This window comes from Dendrobates tinctorius, unplaced genomic scaffold (genome assembly GCF_039654945.1).
Source record: "Dendrobates tinctorius isolate UK_male_01 unplaced genomic scaffold, ASM3965494v1 ptg000134l, whole genome shotgun sequence".
NCBI lineage: Eukaryota > Metazoa > Chordata > Amphibia > Anura > Dendrobatidae > Dendrobates > Dendrobates tinctorius.
The window spans coordinates 14,467,165-14,484,678 of NW_027361802.1; the positions used below are offsets into that span (position 1 = coordinate 14,467,165).

The 17,514-nt window shown below is 41.9% G+C and overlaps 1 protein-coding gene across 1 annotated transcript in view; it reads left to right on the plus strand.

Annotated features, from left to right (window-relative positions):
• Window positions 1-16,938, plus strand: part of LOC141048288 (transmembrane channel-like protein 1) — a 397,123-nt gene extending 380,185 nt beyond the window's left edge. The window contains exons 17-20 of the mRNA XM_073543738.1: window positions 8,443-8,568; window positions 10,542-10,620; window positions 10,696-10,789; window positions 16,269-16,938. Of these exons, the coding sequence (XP_073399839.1) occupies window positions 8,443-8,568; window positions 10,542-10,620; window positions 10,696-10,789; window positions 16,269-16,378 (409 nt within the window). The 3' untranslated portion in view covers window positions 16,379-16,938. The remainder of the gene's footprint in view (window positions 1-8,442; window positions 8,569-10,541; window positions 10,621-10,695; window positions 10,790-16,268) is intronic.
• The last annotated feature ends 576 nt before the right edge of the window (window positions 16,939-17,514 follow it).

The window sequence follows — 17,514 nt, forward strand, 5'->3', positions numbered from 1 at the left end:
TTGTGCACATCTTAATCTAGTAGGCTTTTCATAAATTCTCCGCAAATGTGTTTTTGTATCTTAATTTGACACCTAATGTGCCCTAAGCAATAGGCAGGGGAAATGGGAAAATTAAAAAGGGTGGTAGGTTGATAGATTTTGTAAGAAGTGTCCCACAGTGTTCCCACAGTGTTCTTTGGTGAACGCAGAAAACAAAAACATTATAGGCTGTGTGCCCACGTTGCGTTTTTTTAAGTGTTTCCACAGCGTTTGTGCCGGCTCAAACGCTGCAGAAACGCTTAAAAGAAGCTTCAAATTAATTTGCATGCGTTTTTGGCTTTTTGTGCCCATGCATGCGTTCTTAAACGCTCAGGAATCGCTTAGAGGCTAAAAACGCAGCATGCTCATTAATTTCCGCATAGTTGAGCGTTTTTAGCCTTCCCCAATGTTCCCAGAAAACGCGCGTCAAAAAACGCATCAAAATCGCGTGTCTTTTGTGCAAAAAACGCGCAAGAAACGCTCAGAAATAAGATGCGCGTTTTCTGGGAAGGGGATCAGTTTCCTGAGCGTTTAAAAACACTAACGTGGGCACATAGCCTTAAGGCTGTGTGCCCACGTTGCGTCTTTTAAGCGTTTTGATGCGTTTTTCGGGGTCAAACCACATAAAAAACGCTTAAAAGAAGCATCCCATTCATTTTAATGCATTTTGGCCTTTTTGTGCCAATGAATGCGTTTTTTTACCGCTAAGGAAATGCTTAGCGGTAAGAAATGCAGCATGTTCATTAATTTCTGCTTAGGTCCACGTTTTTGGCTATTTCCTATAGTCCAGAAGACGCGCGGAAAAAAACGCATAAAAAACGTGCATTTTTTGGGCAAAAAACGTGCAAAAATCACGGAAAAACATGCGCGTTTTCTGGGAAGGAGACCCGTTTCCTGAGCGTTTAAAAATGCTAACGTGGGCACATAGCTTAAAGCAAACTTGACAGCTGCAGGTTTACCTGAACCTGAACCAGAGGCAGCATATATCAGACCATGGCTGTATGATCCTAGCCATACATGTTTAACTATGAATTGCTGCGGTGTTTCAGAGTAAAACAAGGTTTAATAGCCTCCGGGGACTGAGCCCCACCAGCTGCCCTAGACTAACAGGTCTCTACCTGAATGTGTCTATGGGGAGAGAACTGCCACTCCAGAATTGAAATGTGTGGCTTTTAAACTATATCATTCTCTGAAATACAAAAGTATTTGATAGTTAAACCTATATGGTTGGAATCATACAGCCAATGCCAAATAAATCCTGTCCATTGATTGGGCAGCAGCTGTCAGGTTCCCCTTAAAGTCATGTATGACATAAAGGGGTTGTCTCATTAGAAAGCTCCAATTATCAAGGCATATAGACACCATGAGAGGGGTCCTTCACTTAAGAACCTCTAAAGTCTGCAGACTTCCATTAGAGATAATCATTTAATTTTTTTTGCACAAATCAATAGTACACATGAAAATAAGAATCTTTGTGATATATCTTATCTTTGATGTCTTCTTCTTTCTCCTCCTATATCGTTAATGAGTAAAATATGCTTTTAGTGAACACAGATTTTCAGCTCACTCAGGTATAAAATGACAGTTCCTACTAGACGTTAGCCAATTAATTCATAAACTAGCTATTTTGTTAGATTCTCTTGATGGTAGGGAAAGGTTAAAATAAAAAAATATATACTTAGCTTTCCTTCTGCGGCCAGAGCTCCCCGGTTCTCCTGCCCATTCTTCTGTTCTTCCATCACTCTACTCTAATCGCCTCTGTTGCTGCAACTTCCTGATCATCTTAGGCCTCAGATTGGCCTCATTGCTGGAATGGAGAAAGATAAGACTACAAGACCAGCACTGAGCACTTGGGAGCAGTGGCAGTAGCAGAGGTGGCATGACGCGTGTAAGAAGAAATGAAGAAAGGTGACTATATAGTTTTTTTTTTCTTTTTTAAAAACTCTTCTCTGCTCTTACAGCAATCAAGGTAGTTTAGGTTTGAAACAAATTTGTTTGGAGTCAAATCTGCAATTGAAATTCAAGAAAACCTGCCCAAATGGAATTCTGCGTGATTTGCTCATATCCACTGCTCATAAAGTTCTTTGGAGAGGAGAAATAGATAAGGGTGGACGAGATAGCAGTCAACAAAGACATTATGATGCAAGGTCTCATAGAATCTTAGAATGGTAGAGTTGGAAGGGACCTCCTGAGTCATCTGGTCCAATACCCTGCTCAAAGCAGGATTCACTAAATCATCCCAGACAGATGTCTGTCCAGCCTCTGTTTGAAGACTTCCATTGAATGAGAAATCACCACCTCTTGTGGAAGCCTGTTCCACTCATTGATCACTCTGTCAAATAGTTTTTTCCTAATATCTAATCTGTGTCTCCTCCCATTCAGTTTCATCACATTGCTTCTAGTCTTTCCTTGTGCAAATATGAATAAAGATGATCTTTCTACAATGTGACAGCCCTTGAGATATTTGTAGACAGCTATTAAGTCTCCTCTCAGTCTTCTTTTTTGCAAGCTAAACATTTCTAAATCCTGAAACTGTTCCTCATAGGATATGGCTTACAGACCAGTCACTCTTCTCTGAACTTGCTCCAGTTTGTTGATGTCTTTTTTAAAATGTGGTGCCCAAAACTGGACACAGTATTCCAGATGAGGTCTGACCAAAGAGGAGTAGAGGGCAATAATGACTTCACGTGATCTAAGCTGTGTGTTCAGTCTGTGATCTATTAGTATACCCAAGTCTTTTTCACATGTGCTGTCACTTAGCCCTATTCCTCCCATTTTGTATATGCTTTTTTCATTTTTATTGCCCAGATGTAGTACTTTGCATTTTTCCCTATTAAAAATAATTCTGTTAGTTGCTGCCCACTGCTCCAGTCTTTTTGAATCCTCTCTCTTCTCTAGTATTAGCTATCTCTCCTAGCTTTGTGTCATCAGCAAATTTAATCAGTTTACCCTCAATTCCTTCATCTAAATCATTGATAAAGATGTTGAACAATGCAGGGCCCAGGACAGAGCCCTGTGGTACCCCACTTGAGACATTCTTCCAACTGGATGTGCAGCCATTTGCGACTATTCTTTGGGTCCGATCACTAAGCCAGTTATGAATCCACCTAACAGTTGCCTTGTCCATTCTATACTTAGTAATTTTTTCAATAAGGATTGTATGAGAGACTTTGTCAAATGTTTGCTGAAGTCAAGATATACTTTATCTACAGCATTTCCCTTATCCACCCAATCAGTGATTCTGTCATAGAAGGAAATTAAGTTAGTCTGACATGACTTATTAGTTACAAACCCATGCTGACTCTGGTTAATCACTTCATTCTTATCCAGGTACGGACATACAGTACGTGCTGTTTAATAATTTGTTCAAAGATCTTTCCTGGTATAGACGTCAGACTCACTGACCCAAAATGGTCTCCTAAAACCACGGTCACATATTCAGTATTTGGTCAGTATTTTACCTCAGTATGTGTAAGCCAAAACCAGGAGTGGAACAATCAGAGGAAAAGTATAATAGAAACGCGTCACCACTTCTGTATTTATCACCCACTCCTGGTTTTGGCTTATAAATACTGAGGTAAAATACTGACCAAATACTGAACATGTCAATGTGGCTTAAGGGTTCGCTCACACAAGCATATAAATTGGACAAGTGCAATGAGAGAATGAGAGAAAAAAAAGGGATTGCACTCTGTTATTCTATGAGGCAGGGTAGATCTGAGTATTTTTTCTCAGCTGTATTCGGCATGAGAAAAAAATCACATAAATCTGATGGGTGAGAGAAAAACATTGGATGCCATATGGACCATCAGAGTGGAATCCGATTTGAACGTATATATTACAGTTCTGTAAGGTAGGAAACTGTAAATGGTCCTGTAAAAGATTAATAGCTGTTGAGTAAAAAAAGGATTGCATATGGATGGCAAGTGAGAAAAAAAATCATCCCAGTTTTCTTGATGCGAATGACACCAATTTTTTATATGCAAATGTGAGCGTACCTTTAGTTTTAATCTCTACTAGGCAGAAATTAATATTTCACAGCATGGTCCTGCCTATTCATTTTATCACCCAAATATGTGTGTGATATATATATATATATATATATACAGTATACACACACACACTTAGATTGCATACAGAATATATGTATAGAAATTATATATATATACATATATATATGTATATATATATATTTATATGTATATATATACTGTATATATATTTATAATTTTTGACATTTGTTAAAATGATAGTTGGATACAACGCAACCAACTGGTAGTCATATGCAGTATAATTAATCCTAGTGTCAGTATACACTGGTAGCCCAAATTAATATACTTATATATGTACATACCGCATATAATACTAAATAGTTGTAACACCACCTAATTTAGCGTATTTCCGTAAGAAAGTGCCTCTAAAATTGCAGAGTGTGAATAGAACAAGAGAGGGTCTTTATTTTACTTTGCTTGCTTAATATATACAATTTAATGTATTGAATGTTTCCCTGTATTCAAACAAATATGCAATGATTATTTTTCAGCCATATGTTTTACCGTTATAAAATACAGATCTATTACTAAATTAGTGCAGTGTACAATGTAAAAATTCAGTCAACTGATTAAACTGTATAGAAACTTAAAGCCACTAGAGGGCACTATGCTGCTGATGTAAAATATTCAAGGAGCTAAAGGAAAGCTATAACATTTCAAAAGGTTTTTGTTATCATAGAGCACCAATATATTCTATTCTGCCACTTTACTATTCAGAGTGTGAATTTTCAGCAACGCGCAGCAAAGGACTAATTGGTACAAATAATCAGACAAAACAAACAGACAAGCAGAAAGATGGCCCAACTTATTACTGCTTACAATATGACGTCAGTATCTCATGACTAGTGTTGAGCATTCCGATACCGCAAGTATCGGGTATCGGCCGATACTTGCTGTATCGGAATTCCGATACCGACTTCCGATATTTTTTCAATATCGGAATTCGGCATCGGAATCGGAAGTTCAGTTGATTGACGGCCTGACGTCATCATGATGCGCGGTGTGTGCGCATCATGATGCGCCGTCATTTCGGGCCTTCCGGGGGTCTCTGCCGGCCTGCCGGGGGGCTGTGCCGGCCTGCCGGGGGGCTGTGTGGACTGCCCGGGGTCTGTACCGGCCTGCCGGGGGGCTGTGCCGGCCTGCCGGTGGTCTGTGCACCCTGTGGGGGTCTGTACCGGCCTGCCGGGGGGCTGTGCCGGCCTGCCGGGGGGCTGTGCTGATGTCCGGGGGCCTGTGCAAGCATCGTCCGATGGGACTACAAGTCCCATCGGGCGATGCCTGCTACCATGACAGTGATTGACACATTAGCCAATGATGGGACAGTAGTAGTCCCATCATCCGGCTAATGTGTTAAATGTTAAAAAAAAAAAAAAAAAAAAATACTACATACATACTACATGCATGCTACATACATACTACATGCTACATACATACTACATATATACTACATACATACTACATACATGCTACATACATACTACATGCATGCTACATACATACTACATGCTACATACATACTACATGCATGCTACATACATACTACATATATACTACATACATACTACATGCATGCTACATACATACTACATGCTACATACATACTACATATATACTACATACATACTACATACATGCTACATACATACTACATGCATGCTACATACATACTACATGCTACATACATACTACATGCATGCTACATACATACTACATATATACTACATACATACTACATACATGCTACATACATACTGCATGCTACATACATACTACATACATACTACATACATACTACATGCATGCTACATACATACTACATATATACTACATGCATGCTACATACATACTACATGCTACATACATACTACATATATACTACATACATACTACATACATACTACATACATACTGCATGCTACATACATACTACATACATACTACATGCATGCTACATACATACTACATGCATGCTACATACATACTACATGCATGCTACATGCATGCTACATACATACTACATGCTACATACATACCACATACATACTACATATATACTACATACTACATATATACTACATGCATGCTACATACATACTACATGCTACATACATACCACATACATACTACATACATACTACATGCTACATACATACTACATATATACTACATGCATGCTACATACATACTACATGCTACATACATACCACATACATACTACATACATACTACATACATACTACATGCTACATACATACTACATATATACTACATGCATGCTACATACATACTACATGCTACATACATACCACATACATACTACATACATGCTACATATATACTACATGCATGCTACATACATACTACATATATACTACATGCATGCTACATACATACTACATGCTACATGCATGCTACATACATACTACATACATACTACATGCTACATACATACCACATATATACTACATACATACAATACATTCATACAATACATACATAGACATACAGTACATATAACATAGAGTAACATACTTACCAATACTTGTCACATTGTTCCCCGAAGCCATTGTCTTTTCCGGAATAAATATTAACATAACAAACCACAAAAATACTCACCCACGATCCGAAGCAGTCCACGAGTGTGTCCCACGACGATCTTGGGTAGAGAACTGCAGCATCAGATGATGCTGCCGTTCTCTACGGGCTGCAGGAATCCAATGACGGAAGGTAGGTATCCTTCCGCACTGTATTCCTCCGCCACTTAAAAAAAAAAAAGTCCCTAGTCTCACTTTATGCCATTGCTGCGTGGGAATTTCCCACTCCACAAATGGGCCAGACAAAAGTATTGGCACCCTCAGCCTAATACTTGGCTGCACAACCCTTAGCCAAAATAACTGCGACCAACCGCTTTCGGTAACCGTCAATGAGTTTCTTACAATGCTCTGCTGGAATTTTAGACCATTCTTCTTTGGCAAACTGCTCCAGGTCCCTGATATTTGAAGGGTGCTTTCTCCAAACTGCCATTTTTAGATCTCTCCACAGGTGTTCTATGTGATTCAGGTCTGGTCTCATTGCTGGCCACCTTAGAAGTCTCCAGTGCTTTCTTTCAAACCATTTTCTAGTGCTTTTTGAAGTGTGTTTTGGGTCATTGTCCTGCTGGAAGACCCATGATCTCTGAGGGAGACCCAGCTTTCTCACACTGGGCCCTACATTATGCTGTTGGTAGTCTTCAGACTTCATAATGCCATGCACACGGTCAAGCAGTCCAGTGCCAGAGGCAGCAAAGCAATCCCAAAACATCAGGGAACCTCCGCCATGTTTGACTGTAGGGACCGTGTTCTTTTCTTTGAATGCTTCATTTTTTCTCCTGTAAACTCTATGCTGATGCCTTTGCCCAAAAAGCTCTACTTTTGTCTCATCTGACCAGAGAACATTCTTCCAAAACATTTTAGGCTTTTTCAGGTAAGTTTTGGTAAACTCCAGCCTGGCTTTTTTATGTCTCGGGGTAAGAAATGGGGTCTTCCTGGGTCTCCTACCATACAGTCCCTTTTCATTCAGACGCCGACGGATAGTACGGGTTGACACTGTTGTACCCTCGGACTGCATGGCAGCTTGAACTTGTTTGGATGTTAGTCGAGGTTTTTTATCCAACATCCGCACAATCTTGCGTTGAAATCTCTTGTCAATTTTTCTTTTCCGTCCACATCTAGGGAGGTTAGCCACAGTGCCATGGGCTTTAAACTTCTTGAAGACACTGCACACGGTAGACACAGGAACATTCTGGTCGTTGGAGATGGACTTGTAGCCATGAGATTGCTCATGCTTCCTCACAATTTGGTTTCTCAAGTCCTCAGACAGTTCTTTGGTCTTGTTTCTTTTCTCCATGCTCAATGTGGTACACACAAGGACACAGGACAGAGGTTGAGTCAACTTTAATCCATGTCAACTGGCTGCAAGTGTGATTTAGTTATTGCCAACACCTGTTAGGTGCCACAGGTAAGTTACAGGTGCTGTTAATTACACAAATTAGAGAAGCATCACATGATTTTTCGAACAGTGCCAATACTTTTGTCCACCCTCTTTTTTATGTTTGGTGTGGAATTATATCCAATTTGGCTTTAGGACAATTCTTTTTGTGTTTTTCATTGAAGACAAATTAAATGAAGATAATAATACCAAAGAATTTGTGTTTGCAATCATTTTCAGGAAGAAACTGAGTATTATCTGACAGAATTGCAGGGGTGTCAATACTTTTGGCCACAACTGTATATTTCCTGCATGAAAAACAAAACTCAGAACACAAGTGTGAACCTATCCTAACCTGCATGTAGTGTATGCGTTTTAACATTTTATGGATACATCTGTTTTTTAGTGGAAAGCAACGAATGTTTGAAGTCATACAGGAGACCTTACTCTACGACTTCCCGGCATGGTTTGCAAAAGTATTTAGCTATGCTTCTAACCCTGGACTAATTCTACCATTCATTTTGCTAATGGTGTAAGTAAATTAGTGATAAGATGATTACAAATATTTGATATTGGAGCGCCAGCCAGGGCCGTGGGGATACACGGTACCAGGCCGGTTCTTTAGGGGATGTGTCACTCCAGCAGAGACCCGTTCCGTGGCCCTGGGCATCCAATAAAATGGTTTTAGGGGAAAATGAAGTTTATAAAAGATAGTTCGTGACGCCACCTGTGGTATTCGGCAAATAGGAGATGTTAGTCTACGCTGCTTGAGGAGACCGCTGGGGCTGATGGTGATGCAGCAGAGTTATTACAGCTCTCCACAGGTAGAGCTAAACCCCAGGGCAGTTGTATTGTTAAAAATGGTGATGATGGTGGTTGTAGTGCAGGGCAAGTGACGCAGTAAATAAATTTGAGGACACAGCAGTGTGCAGTCTTCATGGGTTTTACTCACAGTTCTGATGCTACAATCCCCAGCCGGGGTGCTGTGTCCTCAGGGTCGGTGGTCCAGTCAGCTCTCAGGTAGTGTGGGGTACACTGGGTCAGAACCCCCTTCAGATGTTCCTTTTCTGGCTGTCTCTCTGCGCTGGCTCCCTCCTCTCCTGCCCTGCACCTTCACACACAGTGTCCCAAGCCAGCAGCCTAAGATCTTGTTGGGCAACATCCCCTAGGACCCCTTGATCCTATATGGCTGCCTTTTCAGCGAATATGTGTGGATGTGGCTGTAGCACTTGCAATGCCTACAGCCTCCGGTTAGCTAGCTGAGTCCTCAGTTTCTCCACTAGACTGGGGCCGGACCCCTAACTGTGACCTGGTCCCTCCACCCGACTATGGTCGGCGTGGATGCAGGCCCCACGGGTGAATTCCTCACTACCTGTGCCCCTAGGACCCCTTTTTTCTCTCTTCCATTGAAGCTTATCTTTCTGTTCTTCTGTCTTTCCTTGCTCTCTTTCCACTGTCTGCTGGTCCAGGGCTGAGCTCCTCACGGCTCAAGTCCCATCACCAACTGAACACTTTCCCTCCAACTGTCACTTTCCTCAGCTCTCTCTGCTGCTTTCTCCACCCACACCCTCTACCTAGCTCCTCCCGAGCTCTGAAAGGTCTGGTGTTGGATGCCAATGTGTGAGTTCTGGGTGGTGCCCCCTCCTTACCTGACAGTGGAATACCACACCTCTGGATGAGGTGCAGTACCTTTGTGGCGACTGAACCCTCTGAGGCACCACAATATGATTATAGGGTTATTATTCTCATTATCTATCTTCAGGAGCGCCCCACTTCTCTGACTTCCTACTTCTTGCTTGTCAGGAAGGTGGGGGCTCAGCTTCAGAGAAGTGCTTGCAAGCTGGTTAGCAAAGAGCTTTCATATGCATGCTCTTTGCCTAGAAAAGCAGCCACCTCTAATCATCTACAGAGTAGGCCAATAACCTAAGAAACAAATTTTATATTATAAAATTAAATTAAACATTCCTCTGTTTTTGAGAATAGAAATGATTTTTAATTAGAGGTTAATTTGAAAATTACTTGTTTTTACAAGGATTTTGCAATTCTACCCACTTTTGATTGTGAGAAAACCCATTTATTGCCAAGTTTAGCTATTTTTTTGCACCAGTGAACATTAAAGGGGGTTCCTGAAGATTGAAAATGATCTCTTAACCATGAGAGAGAAGATAATTTGTTGAAAGCTAAGGACCTGACTGCTGAGACATCCAAGGATCTCAAGAGAGAGGCTCTTTAATGCAATATCAGTATGGAGATTGAGCTTGTGCACCTCTGCTTCATTCATTATCTGACTGCTGGAGAAAACTGGGTGCAGAACCCAAAGCTGTTTTAATATAGACATAGCTTACACGCATATTCACTCAACTCTAATTATAATAGCTATTACATCTTGACCCATCTTTTAACAGTCCCATCAAGGGTCGTATTGATTTTACAATATTGCTTTTTTTTCTTTTATGAATAAGAAGTCTTTAGACTTTTTATGACTTTCATTTATCTTTTACCTAGCATGAGTATATATTACCTTAATGCTACATCAAAAGGATATCAAGCGGCAATTCTGGAACTGAAGAAGAAACTGCAAAGTGTAAGTAGAAAAAATTTACGTACTCTATTTTTACTTTGTGTCAACTGTTTCATGGTGATTTCATATGCCTTGCAGCAAGCGGAAGAAAATAAGAAGAGAAGTAAAAAAGCAGCAGAAAAAGCAGCAGAAGCCAAAGAAGATCCCTTTAAACCAAAAGATAATTCCCCCGGTAAGTCTTGAGACATGAAGGGGGAAATCTGAGATGTGATAAGAGTTTTGCATTCTCCATAAAAGTTTACATCATGTTACATCTACTTCTAGAAATGTGTGGTGGTTCAAGATCTCAGACTTAGACTAATCTTATGCATCTGTGTTACATAACAAAAGATCACTTGGCTATATTTTGCCTTTAAGACGATCAAATAGAGATTTTTTATGCAAAATCAAGTATAAACTATAGCAATATTCTCATGCTACATTTTCAGGAGAACACTATTCCCTTGCGTCCTAGCTCCCTCTTTGCTTTGGGAAAATGCACTGCTGCAGATTGACCTTTTGGACCAGTGACATGGTTGTGATGCTGGTCCAAACTGTGCACTGTTTGATGCTGTAGCATAGGAGGAGCACAGTGACAATAAAAGCTGGCTTGATCATGTCTTCCAGCATTTCAGCCAGCTTCAGATCAGCCCTTACAAACTTTATTAAAAAGAGCTCTGCACATGCTAGATCAGTGGTCCCCAACCTTTTTTGTACCAGGGACTGGCTTCAAACAAGACCATTCTTCCATGGTCCGGCAGGGCGGGGATGTAGGTGTGGCAGGGGCGAGGCTTTGGTCATAAGGGGGCGGGGCTATGTTTAGTAGTGCATACTTATCATTTAATTATAACATTTATAATGTGAATGTGACTCAACTCACCATAGGTTTTGAATGAGTGGGAGAACCGGGTTTTATTTCCCTGTATCAGTGGGAGCACTGGGCTTGTTTTCCTGCAACAAGACGGTCCCATCTAGGGGTGATGGGAGACAGTGACACCCTTGTATGCATGGCTCTGCTCCCACCCTTGTATACATGGCTCCGCTACCACCCTTGTATACATGGCTCCGCTCCCACCCTTGTATACATGGCTCCACTCCCACCCTTGTATACATGGCTCTGCTTCCACCCTTGTATGCATGGCTGGGCTCCCCCGTCCTCCCCATCATACTTATCCTCACACCGTCGCTGAACTTCCCTGCATCTCTATCCTGGCGCATCAGCTTCTTCCTGTGCGGAGTGGTCATGTAGTACCGCTAATTAAGGTCATGAATATGGATGCCACGCCTATGGGAGTGAAGTCTTGTCCATATTCAGGGCAGCATGGAGGCTCAGTGGATAGCATTGCAGCGCTGCAGTCCTGGGTTCGAATCCCACCAAGGACAACATCTGCAAGGAGTTTGTATGTTCTCCCCGTGTTTGCGTGGGTTTCCTCCAGGTACTCTGGTTTCCTCCCACATTCCAAAGACATACTGATAGGGCATTTAGAATGTGAGCCCCATCGGGGACAGCGATGATAATGTGTGCAAACTGTAAAGCGCTGCGGAATATGTTAGCGCTATATAAAAATAAAGATTATTATTATTATTATTACTGTCACAATTCCTCCACTCAGAGAGTGAATGTTTTGCTGTCCTATGGAATCTGGGTCTTGTTGAATTGTCGGTGTTTTGATTGACTGCTCAGCCATCCAATCTGGACGTCCTGAGCTGTCAGTAATTTGATTGACAGCTCAGCAGTTCAATCTGTGACTGGGAGGTGCTTGGCTTTCCCTAAGTGCTCTCTGTTTTGATAGCAGCGGTGTTGCTATCAGTGTGTCAAGAGTGGGAGAAGAGGGTTGCATTGACAATCCAACATAATGGGCAGCACTTTGATCACATTTTATAAGTGGTCATAAACTTGTAAATAACTCATGAAAGAATAAAGTTATGTTAAAACCAAGCACACCATTGTTTTTCTTGTGAAATTCTCAATAAGTTTGTGTCAGATGACCCTCTTCCCATTGGAAAAAATAAAGTTGGATCCAAAATGGCCAACTTCAAAATGGCCACCATGGTCACCACCATCTTGAAAAGTTTCCTCAGGCCGGGGTCACACTAACCGACGCAAAATACGGTCAGTATTTTACATGTGTAATACGGATGAATGGCCCCTAAACAGTGCTCCATATGTCATCCGTAATCAAGGTGTGGTCGCGTATTTTGCACATGTAAGCATCCGTATGTAATCCGTATGGCATCCATATGGCGAGATTTTCTCGCAGGCTTGCAAAATGGACATATAATGGAGCCCTATGACAGGGTTTCTAAACAGAAACCAAAGAATAGATATAGACACATAGAATGCATATATATATATATATATATGTATTCTATGTGTCTATATCTATTCTTTCATTTCTTTATTAAACCTGTCAGTGAGAGTTTACTGTATAGCGCACTGAATTGCCACCTTTGCTAAAAGACACCGGGTGCGTATTTCTCGCAAGTCACATGTGTGGTCCGTGTGTAATCCGTATTTTTTTGCGCACCCATAGACTTGCATTGGCATACTACGGTCGTAGTATGCTGACAATCGCAGCATGCTGCGATTGGCACGGAGCGTAGAATACGGATGAGAAATATTCGGCTGGTGCGAGGGACCCCATAGAGAATCATTGGTCCGTGTGTATTGCGTGCTTTTAGTGCCTCTCACTCGGCCGTATTCCTCGCCAGTGTGACCCCGGCCTCACTCCCATATACTGATGTGCCACAAACAAGAAGTTGATATCACCAACCATTCCCATTTTATTTAGGTATAGCCATATAAATGGCCCACCCTGTATAAGTTCACATATATAAATACACACAGTCATAATACGAAGTGCACCCCTCATATTTATGTAAATATTACATTTTATCTTTTCATGGGACAAAACTGAAGATATGACACTTTGATTCAATGAAAAATAGTAAAGTTGTCAGGGTACAGCTTGTATAACAGTGTAAATTTGATGTGCCCTCTAAATAGCTCAACATGCAGCTAATAATGTCTAAACTACTGACAACAAAAGTGAGTAGACCCCTAAGTGAAAATGGCCAAATTGTACCTAGGCTATAAGAAGACTGCCAACACCCTGACATTGAGCTTCAGCATGATGGCCAAGACCATACAACGTTTTAACAAGACAGGTTCCACTCAGAACTGGCCTCGCCAAGGTCTACCATAGAAGATGAGTGCACATGTTCAGCATCACATCCAGATATTTTCTTTTAAAAATAGATGTATGAGTGCTGCCAGAATTGCTGGGGGTCAGGCTGTCCATGCTTAGCCCACATACCACACACTAAATCAAATTGATCTGTATGGCTATCACATACAAAAAAAACCGATTTATACTCACCCATCTTTCCTGTGGTCCAGCGCTGTCCCGTTCTGCCGGAGGCTGGGGGAGCTGGGAGGAGTGTGGCACTGGCGCCGGAGTATGCGCATGCCCATACCGTGCTGTCCGGCGCCTTTTTCTTGAAGACACACTGCAAATGTGTCTTCAGGAAAATGGCGCCGGATAGCGCTGTGCGCATGCGCGATTCTCGCGCACTCCTGCCCCGGCATCTTCCGGTCCTAGTAAGGCTTAGCGCGAAGGACCGAAGATGACGTCACTCTCGTGAGAGCGCGACGTCAACAGCGGTCTTTGGCGCAAAGCATTACTGGGACTGCGATGCCGGGTGCGTGGTTAGAGAAAGGAAGTGCGGGGGCCGTCCAAAGGTAAATATCTCACTATTTTTTATTTTAGTTCTATTTTTTACAGATTAATGGTACCCAGGGTCTGGAGGAGTCTCCTCTCCTCCAGACCCTGGCTACCATCTGCACACCATCCAATCAGCGAGGTGGGATTTCCGTTACAGACAGACAGACAGAATTAGACAATTATTTAGTATATATACGGTATATATACTGTATATTTATGTATTCAAGGTGGGCCATTTATATGGATACACCTGGGTGGGCCGACTTCAAAATGGCCACCATGGTCACCACCCATCTTGAAAAGTTTTCCCCTCCCATATACTAATGTGCCACAAGTTGATATCACCAATCATTCCCATTTAATTTAGGTGTATCCATATAAATGGCCCACACAGGTCTAACCTTATAAATGGTCTCCTGTGGGATCTCCTTCCAGACCTGGAAAAAAGCATCCGCCAACTCTTAGACAGTTTGTGGAAGGAGCGAGACATGATGTCCCAGATGTGCTCATCGGATTCAGGTCTGTGGAATGGGCGTGCCAGTCCATAGCTTCAATGCCTTCATCTTGCAGGAACTGTTGACATACCTCAGCCACATGAGGTCTGGCATTGTCCTGCATTAGGAGGAACCCATGGCCAATCACACCAGCATATGGTCTCACAAGGGGTCTGAGGATCTCATCTCGGTACCTAATGGCAGTTAGGCTACATCTGGCGAGCACATGGAGGGCTGTGCAGCCCTCCAAAGAGATGCCACCCCACACCATTACTGACCCACTGCCAAACTGGTCATGCTGAAGGATGTTGCAGGCAGCAGATCGCTCTCCACAGCATCTCCAGACTCTGTCACGTCTGTCACATGTGCTCAGTGTGAATCTGTGAAGAGCACAGGGCGACAGTGGTGAATTTGCCAATCCTGGTGTTCTGTGGCAAATGCACAGTGTTGGGCTGTGAGCACAACCCCCATCTGTGGATGTTGGGCCCTCATACTGTACCATCCTAATGGAGTCAGTTTCTACTGTATCCATTTGTGCAGACACATGAACATTTATGGCCTGCTGGAGGTCATTTTGCAGGGCTCTGGCAGTGCTCCTCCTGTTCCTCCTTGCACAAAGGCAGGGGTAGTGGTCCTGCTGCTGGGGTGTTGCCCCTTCCACGTCTCCTGGTGCACTGGCCTGTCTCCTGGTAGTGCCTCCAGCCTCTGGACACTACACTGACAAACACAGCAAACCTTCTTGCCACAGCTTGCATTGATGTGCCATCCTGGATGAGCTGCACTACCTGAGCCACTTGTGTGGGTTATAGGGTCCGTCACATGCTACCACGAGTGTGAAAGCACAACCGACATTCAAAAGTGACCAAAACATCAGCCAGAAAGCATTGGTACTGAGATGTGGTCTGTGTTCCCCACCTGCAGAACCACTCCTTTATTGAGTGTATCTTGATAATTGCCAATAATTTCCATCTGTTGTCTATTCCATTTGCACAACAGCATGTGAAATTGATTGTCAATCAGTGTTGCATCCCAAGTGGACAGCTTGATTTCACAGAAGTTTGATTGACTTGGAGTTACATTGTGCTGATTAAGTGTTCCCTTTTTTTTAATCAGTGTATATATACTGTATATACAGTATATATACAGGGTGGGCCATTTATATGGATACACCTGGGTGGGCCATGTACATGGATACACCTAAATAAAATGGGAATGGTTGGTGATATCAACTTCCTGTTTGTGGCACATTAGCATATGGGAGGGGGAAAACTTTTCAAGATGGGTGGTGACCATGGCACCTATTTTTAAGTCGGCCACTTTGGATCCAACTTTATAAATATATATAAATCATATATTAGTGATGTGTAAATGCCTTATGAATTAAGAATTTAATATATCCAAGTGTACATTTATGTGGAAATCATTATACAAAATGAAACTTTTTGTGTTCCAGGAGGTGAACCTAATAAGAATGATGGACCTAAAGGGAAAAATCTTGAAGTTCCTCCTCGGATTGCAGTTACTAAGCCACCTTCATCTAAAGGACCACCAGTGCCTTCCTGAACACTAGAATTAACAAAAAAAATTGTGTTGAGATACAATATGGAGTAATTTCAGACATTACATCACAAATACTGTTTTACTATTGTTATGCCTATATGACAAAATAGAGTTAGCACTGCCAACATGATGGCTTCCATGCTAAGTCAATGGCATAGTATGCCACGGTTCTGTGTGCTATTTGTGTAGTGTAGCTATTTTATTTAATTTGAATGAGCACTGTGTTATGCAAATAGCATAGGAACGGCATGCGACAGCCGTTGTGCTGATTGCTTTTACATCTGTGTAGCACTTACTGTACATTACTACATTCCAAAAAATACATCCGTAATTATGCAGGGTAGAGGTTCACGGGTCACGTAAAATGATATAAACTTGCTATTCTCTGTTTTACTATTGGGGGTTAGCACTTTAAATATGGTTTCACCCTGTGTCCCACCAATAGTGCAGACATTTTTCAATAAATCTTTCACAATTCAGTCACTTAGTTTCAGTGCATCTGAACCTTAAATTGTACTTTTAACAATATCAGGTATATTATTTCTTCCTTTGGCATTGTTAATATTTTTCAGCAATCATTCTAAAACATTATATTTACCTCCCTTCCACCCTTCCTCTACAATAAATGCATCTTTCTTTTTATCAGCATTCCATATTTTCTCTCTGTTCATGTTACCTCATATATCCTCCAGAAATAATATTTACTAACAGTAAATTACTGAATCTGAATTTATATATTACAGCACTGCTATCCTTTAATACAGGGTGGGGAACCGACGGCCCACGGGCTGTTTACGACCTCTGATGTTATTTCTTCTAGCCCCTGGGCAGATTCCTAGGGACCACAGTGCTTGGGCCACTGTCCCTTTGTTGCCAGCTCTTTATTTTCTCTCTGGAACATGAGTATACGCTTGCAACAAATGATTACGTCCTGACACTGGCCAGGATGTTCGATTTTGGCAGAGTTAGCGCCCTGCGCTCCCGTCCCAAAGGAAGCATACTCCTCTGCAATGTACATAGAGGCCTGTAAATTCTTTGTGATGTATGTACTGCAGCCCCATTGTTTCCTATATGATAGGGACAAGTGTGTATACATCACACAGGAATCACAGGGACTAGTGTATAAATGTGTCTCCTTT